At 25.9% G+C, this 8,479-nt stretch overlaps 2 protein-coding genes across 4 annotated transcripts; one reads left to right on the top strand and one right to left on the bottom strand.

The window, feature by feature from the left end:
• Positions 1-869: 869 nt before the first annotated feature.
• On the bottom strand, positions 870-3,932 carry LOC122627158 (eukaryotic translation initiation factor 3 subunit M). The gene is made up of 8 exons (XM_043808068.1): positions 3,779-3,932; positions 3,388-3,567; positions 3,209-3,303; positions 2,910-3,128; positions 2,561-2,829; positions 2,337-2,480; positions 1,862-2,063; positions 870-1,354 (listed from the first exon to the last, which is right to left on the bottom strand). The coding sequence occupies exons 1-8, from the start codon at positions 3,821-3,823 to the stop codon at positions 1,336-1,338; spliced, it is 1,173 nt and encodes a 390-aa protein (XP_043664003.1). The 5' UTR covers positions 3,824-3,932; the 3' UTR covers positions 870-1,335.
• Positions 3,933-4,319: 387 nt separating this feature from the next.
• Positions 4,320-8,115, top strand: LOC122627154 (cysteine--tRNA ligase, cytoplasmic). Of its 3 annotated transcripts, none has more exons than XM_043808063.1 (10): positions 4,320-4,496; positions 5,055-5,240; positions 5,339-5,681; positions 5,775-5,915; positions 6,040-6,250; positions 6,335-6,810; positions 6,894-7,038; positions 7,146-7,354; positions 7,437-7,811; positions 7,886-8,115. In XM_043808063.1, exons 2-10 carry the CDS (start codon positions 5,062-5,064, stop codon positions 8,015-8,017), a joined length of 2,211 nt encoding a protein of 736 aa, XP_043663998.1. In that variant the 5' UTR covers positions 4,320-4,496; positions 5,055-5,061; the 3' UTR covers positions 8,018-8,115. The 3 variants fall into 3 exon arrangements, with proteins under 3 accessions (XP_043663998.1, XP_043663999.1, XP_043663997.1); XM_043808064.1 differs by lacking the exon at positions 4,320-4,496 and adding an exon at positions 4,598-4,747; XM_043808062.1 differs by lacking the exon at positions 4,320-4,496 and adding an exon at positions 4,757-4,888.
• Positions 8,116-8,479: the final 364 nt, after the last annotated feature.

Below are 8,479 nucleotides of genomic sequence, written 5' to 3' on the forward strand. Positions count from 1 at the left end.
ATTTGATAAATAACTGTAATATTGCTATCATAATATAGCATATAAAGCATTCACCTCATTAAGAAAGCTTTATTTCTTATGAAGTTTTTCAATATAATGTCTTTCATTAAATTTTATAAACATATTTTTATGAATCAATGAAAATACTAAATAGAATGTGCACCTATGGTGCCTCTTAAATAAATAGTTTGTTTATATTAAACATATTATGATTTATACTAACTGCAAGAATATTTTGCATTAATATTATTATTAAAAAAAAAAAAAAAAAAAACATTTAAAATAGAAATAGAACTTAAATTAGAAAAATGCAGTTTGCAAGCAGGACATATAAATTCGAACATATAAAACTATAAATTTTGATATATGTACACATATTTTATCTTTATTATTATCAACATCAAATGTTTATATTTAAGTCAATGCAATGTGTCATTCTTATAATAATATTAGTGCTATTGACATAGTTTATACAGATTAAATACCATAAAATATTAGAACTACTAAATTCGTAATTTTTAAAATATTTTGATTACATAACTTGCAATGAAAATTATATGCTGTTTTATAGTGAACTTTATGACAAATAAGCACATGTAAGTCATTCCAATGACAAACTGCATTGTATCATTTGTACTGAACTTAATTTATATCAAGGCATTAATAATGGTAAATGATTACATACAAAATGAAAGCTCCTGTAGTGCCTTCGAAAAATTATATACCTTTGTTAAAATAATACTTTTATATTGATGACAGTTAAACAATGACAAAGAGAAACAAGATAGACTCTTATTATTAAGGTACTGAAATATGCAATGATACACACTAGATAAGTTAAATAATTATTTGTTTTCTATTAAAAGGAGTGTATGTGCTATCTATTGTTTTATTAATTTAGTTTACATATGTTGAGGTTTTTTGTTTGTGTTATAAATTTTTAATAAAGTATTATATCTACTGCATATACAATTGTACAAATGATATTTTGTATCATTACCATGTGATAATAAAAAGTACGAATATTCACAATAATAATATTGTTTCCTCTGTATTTCACATATATTCTGTTCAAATTAATAGTAAATTATTTTATTCAATTATCTCGCGAGTCTGTTGTATACTTCGTATACAATTCTCTACTGATATATAAAAAAGATCAAGAACTGAAATTTTGATATATAACCCGAAAGTAATAATAAATTATAACTGAAAATAATATATATTTCATTTAAATATTATTTTCATTCATTCTATATAAGGCAAGTGCCAATTCTTATATAAAAAATGTTTGTAGAGGATAGTAGGTACTACCACTGTGAAGACCAAGTATACTTATACATCGCCCTCTTTCCTAAAAAATCAATATTACCTTTTTTAATTAGAATATAATAAAATACGATTAAAATATATAAATAAAATATGCAATTGTGATAAAATAACAAAATGCAATTTATGATGCAACTGAAAAAGAAGATATTAGACACGTTTCATTTAATTAAAATATGCTAATTAATGTTAGTTATGGTTATACATGAAATCTATGGATTGCATATAAAATATTAATATGTAATGTTAAATTCGTATGAATCATTACACTATTATTTTATAAGAAATTATTTTAATAAAAAAGTATAAAAACATTAATTTTATATGAATAATGAAAATTCATGTATAGAAACGTAGTGCACATTTACTGAATAACATAGTAATGTCCTTAGTAATACTTCACAATAATTAATATAGTATGTTTCGCATAATTCTATAAATTTTAATGTTATTAACCACAGACAATGGCAGTTGTAATATTAAAAATATTTCTAGGTTTAATGCCATTATTAAAAATTAATAGAAAATTTACTTTTTTGTTGCAAGTTCCATTTGTGCAGCAGCTACAGATTTCATAGCATCTTGGACAGCAGACAAATTGGCCTTCCAGGCAACAAGTAAATCTCGTAATTGCATCCATTGTGGCCTTCCAAAGGTTCTGTGCATTGTACTTGAAATAAGTACTTTACGGCCAGCTTGATCCATCCGTGCTCTTACAAGTTTTGTTTTCAAAACTAAAGTATGAAGTATAATTTTAGTATATAAATTAATACATCTTTTTGGTAATATATTTGATTGTTTAAAAAGGAAAAAATATCAAAAAAACATGTAGAATATTTCGATAACTTAATAAAAATAAACTTTTACTAAGCCAGTACTAATTCCTTTTATATTCCCTGTGTATTTAAAATTCATTTGATTAATTACAAATGAAAATATTTAAATTCACACAGGGAAAATAATAAGATAAAAGTAAATTATAATTACTTATTAAAAATAATGATTACCATCAATAATGAAGTTCTCTACTTCATCTTCATTAATTTGTAATTCTTCTTGAATAGTATCAAATGACATTTCTGGATTTGTTTCTGCCAATTGCATGAATGTTAATAACCTCATTTTCTTCATATTTTGCTCATGATTTAAGCCTGTATGAAAGTTTATTAAATACTTCATATTCAAATATACTGTTTATATATACCAGTATAAAATATATATATGTATATACCAAGTTGATGTTCAACAAATTCCTTATGATGTTGATAAAAGTGTAAATATGCTGGTAATTTTTCTTGTACAAATACGAGCAATAAATCATGAATCAGCTCTCCTTCTAAAAATCGTACAGGCTTTAAGGCTAATAATGGATCGAGTAAAAATGTATTTGGATCTGCAAGAGCAGCTAAAATGCAACGTTGAGCATCTTCTCTTGCAGCAGAAGCATTTTCTGCTGTATATGTTCCAAGAAGTTCTACCATTACAGCAGCTGCCTGCTCTCTGTATAATTTTAAATAAAACATAAAGTAAATATAAAAAAAAAAAAAAATATATGAAATTGTTATACACAATTTTTTTACCCTTGTTTACAACTAAGAAGTACTTCATGTAGCAAACGCAATAATTTTTGCATTTGTTCATTGGATGGAGGAAATGATGCAAATTGTTGTTTCAATTGATCAATCCCTCCATAAACTGCTTTTACTTGGTCTACATTACGAGCTATTTGGACTAAATGATAATAGACATGGTATCTCATTGGCGAATCATCAGAAAGAGATTGAAACAATAGCCATAAACTATAAAATATATATAATTGATTAAGTTTGAATATCTAAGAAAATTAAAAAAAAAAAAGAAATATTTCATAATATCTTACGCTTTTAAACACACCAAGCCTAATTTATAACCTGGTGCTTTTGTAAGTTTCTCACAAAATGCTAATATTAAATTTTCTGCTCTTTCAGTAGGTATCTAAAAATATATAACATAACTAATATAAACTATTAATTATTATAAATACTATTAATTATTAATATAATTATTAACAATACTTACTAATATCATGATAGAAACAATATCATTTAATACAGTTTCAATTTCATTTTCATTTCCTTCCTTAAAACAAGCTTCACAAACGCCAATGATTTTATGTAAGTCATCCTCTATTCCTTTGGGAGATTTTTCTTCACTGATCTCAGCTCCAAGACTTTTGAAATATGCTCGTAACTCCTGCGCCTAATTATGTAAATAATAATGAAATATGATATATATGAATTTGTATTATTTTAACAATTTTTTACTGTTTTCTACTTATATTAAATGAAAACTTCATAACCTACAATTTTACGAATAGTGATATTAAAGACCTTTCGTTAATTAAATTGTAACTAAAAAAGTATTTATCATATAAATGGAGAATCCATTTTCATTCATATCATATATTTACCTGATCATCTAAAGGTAATTCCATAAAAATCGGTGGAATCTGCATCTTGACGGATTTGACCACGTTTTGAAGCTAAAATCTAATGATAAAGAATTATCGATAGTTTTACTATCGAAAGCAGTTTATTAAGCAATACGGTGATTTTCTAGAGACTTTCAGGAAATCACTAGTACCCATATATAAGAGAAGATACCTGCAGCGCGACGAGAGAGTTCTGAAAAAAATTTCTAAATATAAAGAACACGCGTAATTTTCTTTCTTTTTTATTCCGATTTATCGTCAAGTGAAAGTGTACTTGCAGAGAGACCGTAATAAAGTTCATTATTCGTCAAATTACCCTGCGTGAAATTCACTGAAGTAATTTATACGACTATAATAATTATAATATTGTAGTTTAAACAAAAACTAGTAAACTCGATTTTACCTAGATTATGATTGAATAATTTTGATGTTATTCTATTTCTTCCTAACATTTTATAGTTTTTTTCACTAGTATTATTAGGTAGCTCGGTACAGGATTGCCAACTATGCAATATAACCTAATAGAAAACTTAAGTAAATTGCATCAGCTATACATATAAAATAACAAATATAGTTTTGTTTTCAGTTTTTAATAATATCTCATATAAATATGATTATGTATTCTTAAATCACATATTTTTCAAGTTATGTTTAATTTATATAAATATAATAATTTATCGGAGATTTAAAATCATAGGTATGGGTATAATTATGCTTGTTTATATGTAAAAAAAAAAGTGGAAATCGGATCTATGATCCAAATACATAATATTAAATATAAATTTTGTTTGCATCCGCGCTTGCTTAATTTGAATTTTTTTGTTCATTTTGAAAATCTATCTGAGAATTTTCGAAGTAGATAATAAAAAATTATTCGTAGACACCAATGTATGAAGAAATCACTAAGAATTTACTATCAGATTAAAGATTACTTCACGATTATTCCAGGTATGAAATGATGCATAGTTAACTACGAATAACGTCATCTACAAGAGATTTTATAACACGTGTCTAACGCGTTGACAATATAATCATTTCCAAAATTTATTGAACTTTTATTTTATTAGTGTATTAATTATATTTTTAAAGGTTATTATATATAATAATACAAATATTTTTATATTGCAAAAAGATATAACAATATTAAAATTTACTTTGACAAAAATAATTTTTACTTTGATCTTGAATTAGTGTTTTAATTTTTTTATTTTTCTTTATATTTGCATAGAAAAAAATTAACAGAATTTATTTGTAGATTTTACATGGCGAAAAGAGTACAACCATCTTGGAGTCCTCCAGAAAGGAAGGCTTCTACTAAATTACGCCTATACAATAGCTTAACTCGAGAAAAGGAAGAATTTATTCCTCAGTTTGGAAATAGAGTTCTCTGGTATAGTTGTGGTCCAACAGTTTATGATGCTTCGCACATGGGTCATGCCAGGTATTAAAAGGATAAAGTTCAATACTTAATACAATGAAAAAAGTTATAAAAGTAATATTATAGTAATGCATTTATTAATAGTATTTGTACTTTTGCAGATCATATATATCATTTGATATTTTACGAAGAGTACTATCAAATTATTTTGGATATGATGTCTTATATGTAATGAATATAACTGATATAGATGACAAAATTATAAAACGAGCCAGACAAAATTATTTATTTCAGAATTACATAAAAGAAAATCATAGTTTAGATAAAATATTAGATCATACAAAAATTGTTATGTCCAATTTTGAAAATGTAGTAAAAATAACAACTGATCCGGATAAAAAATGTATGTTGGAAAAGATGTTAAACAGAGTTGAAAAGGCTATAGAAAATTTGGAAGGAGCTGTCAAAAGTAAAGATGAAAATGAAATTATAAAATGTCAAGAGGTATTTAATATATAATTCCTTTTATACTTTTCTTTTTAAGTCTGAGATTTATAAACAATTATATCAAATACATTGAAACATGTATTTTTATAGATATTATTGGAAGAAGCACGAGATCCTTTAGCCAACTGGTTAGATAATCAAAAAGGAGCTACTGTTGAGGAACATTCAATATTTACCAAATTGTCTCAACATTGGGAATCGGAATTTCATAAAGATATGGACGCTTTAAATGTGAGATATTATTGATAATGTATAATATGACATTCATATATATATATATATATATATATATATATATATATATATATGTATTTATGTGTTAGTATTTAAATTTTATTTTTATTTCTATAAGTAGGTATTGAGGCCTAATGTCTTAACAAGAGTTAGTGAATATGTCCCAGAGATCATTAAATTTATTCAAAAAATTATAGATAATGGTTTTGCTTATGAAAGCAATGGTTCTGTTTATTTTGATGTGGGAGGATTTGATAAAAAGGATAAGCATTATTATGCTAAACTTGTTCCAGAAGCATATGGTGATACATCAAGTTTAGAAGAAGGAGAAGGTAATATTTCATAGGAATACAATAATGAATTGATAAACTTGTGAAGTAGTCACATAAAATAATTATTAATTATATTTTTAATAGGGGATTTAAGTACATCAGTGGAAACATTGTCAGAAAAGAAGTCAATAACAGATTTCGCTCTTTGGAAATGTTCAAAGGCAGGTGAACCTTGGTGGGATAGTCCTTGGGGTAAGGGTAGACCAGGTTGGCATATAGAGTGTTCTGTTATGGCATCAGCAATTTGTGGAGAAAGTTTAGATATTCATACTGGAGGTGTAGATCTTAAATTTCCTCATCATGACAATGAACTTGCTCAGGCAGAAGCACATTTTAATAACTCACATTGGGTTAGATATTTTCTTCATTCTGGTCACTTAACAATTGCTGGTTGCAAAATGTCCAAATCCTTAAAGAATTTTATTACTATACAAGATGCATTAAAAAAACATTCAGCAAGACAATTAAGACTTGCATTCCTTCTACATTCTTGGAAAGATACTCTAGACTATAGTGAAAATACTATGAATATGGCTATTCAATATGAAAAGTTCCTCAATGTAAGAATTATTTAATATAACTTATATAGTATTTTCTAAGATGTTTTCCGAAAAAATGTTAATTATAATTATATGTATTGTAGGAATTCTTTTTAAATGTAAAATGCAGAATCAGATGCTTAGGTAATGCAAGTAATACAAATATTTTTAGTAAATGGACTGATGCAGAAATAGATCTTAATTCGAAATTTTTTGCTTCAAAGGATTCAGTTCATAATTCATTGTGTGGTAAGTTTTATATATAGTTCAAAAATATTGTTAAATCTGATACAAAAGCTTCTTTATATGTTATCTCATACGTCGTATATTTACTATACTTGCTTGTTTGTTTATAGATAATATTGATACGAAAAGTGCTTTAGATGCAATTAGAGATATTGTAACACATTGCAATATTTATGTTAAGCAAAATAAGAATCCAAATACTCTATTACTTAGAGATATTGCAGTTTACATCACAAAAATACTAACTATCTTTGGTACCATAACTTCATCTCATGATAACATTGGTTTTCCAATTGATAACGAGACAACAAAGACAAATGTAAGTGACTCATACTCATACATAATTCCGTGATTATAATTAATTGGAAAAAATTATGTGTTACATTTATGATTGTATTTAGATGGAAGAAATCATTATGCCATATCTTGAAATTCTTTCTAAATTTCGAGAAAAAGTAAGGGATCATGCGAAACTTATAAAAGCAGATAGTATTCTTCGTGAATGTGATAAGTTGCGAGACGATATTTTGCCAACTATCGGCGTTCGCTTAGAGGATGATAGCGGGGATTGTTGCAAAGTAAAATTAGTAAATAAAGATGAGCTTTTAAAGGAGAGAGAAGCTAAGAAAAAAGCAGAATTGGATAAAATTTTAGAAAGGGAGAAAAGAAAAGTTGATGCAGCCGCTGCAGCTGTTTTGAAAGAAGCGCAAAGAAGAATTCCACCGGCGGAAATGTTTAAGTTAGAGAAGGACAAGTATTCTCAATTTGATGAAAAAGTATGTTAATTGAATGCAACTATTTTCAATCGTGTATTTCTCTGCTTAATCAATAATATGATATTCCAATTTAGGGATTACCGACACACGATGCAAAAGGTAAAGAGATCAGTAAAGGACAATTGAAGAAGTTACAAAAATTACAGCAACTTCAAGAAAAAAAATATAACGATTACTTAATGTCTAAAGTAAATAGTACTAAGTAATCTTGTTCCAATTAATGTACTTGTGTTATTTTTTTTTTGTCATAAATCGCAAATTTTATTGACAAGAAAAGATTCTAAATATTAAAAAATGCGAACGATAGGTTTTTTTTTTTATTACGAAAATGCTAGTTTTTTGACGAAAGTATTTGTTTATTCCTTTCTTTTTTTAATAACTTTTCATTTTTAATAATATGTATGCATACGATATAGGTATGCAATCAAATACATAAAGCTTTGTTATAAAAGCAGTCGTGCTAAAGGCAAAATACAGCATTAAGTTTCATATTCATTAATTTAATTTATCTAAGAGAATAAAACTTCATCTATATTTTTCATTTATTTTAGTTTCTCTTATATAAGTAAAAAAATATATGTATTAAATCATTAATAACTTATATGTAATATCCTGTGTAATATGTGAATCTTCAGTTTAGTTTATTTCGGTAATGACAGACGAATTGT

The sequence above is a fragment of the Vespula pensylvanica genome, chromosome 2, assembly GCF_014466175.1.
Source record: "Vespula pensylvanica isolate Volc-1 chromosome 2, ASM1446617v1, whole genome shotgun sequence".
Lineage (NCBI taxonomy): Eukaryota > Metazoa > Arthropoda > Insecta > Hymenoptera > Vespidae > Vespula > Vespula pensylvanica.

Bases quoted from the DNA above. Each gene is read 5' to 3' on its own strand.
- LOC122627158 (XM_043808068.1), bottom strand. From the start codon at position 3,823: ATGCAGATTCCACCGATTTTTATGGAATTACCTTTAGATGATCAG. The intron at 3,304-3,387 runs GTAAGTATTGTT...ATATATTTTTAG, and splicing joins TTGTTTCTATCATGATATTA to ATACCTACTGAAAGAGCAGA. The intron at 2,830-2,909 runs GTAAAAAAATTG...AAAATTATACAG, and splicing joins CTTCTTAGTTGTAAACAAGG to AGAGCAGGCAGCTGCTGTAA.
- LOC122627154 (XM_043808063.1), top strand. From the start codon at position 5,062: ATGGCGAAAAGAGTACAACCATCTTGGAGTCCTCCAGAAAGGAAGGCT. The intron at 5,682-5,774 runs GTATTTAATATA...GTATTTTTATAG, and splicing joins AAATTATAAAATGTCAAGAG to ATATTATTGGAAGAAGCACG. The intron at 6,811-6,893 runs GTAAGAATTATT...TATGTATTGTAG, and splicing joins AATATGAAAAGTTCCTCAAT to GAATTCTTTTTAAATGTAAA.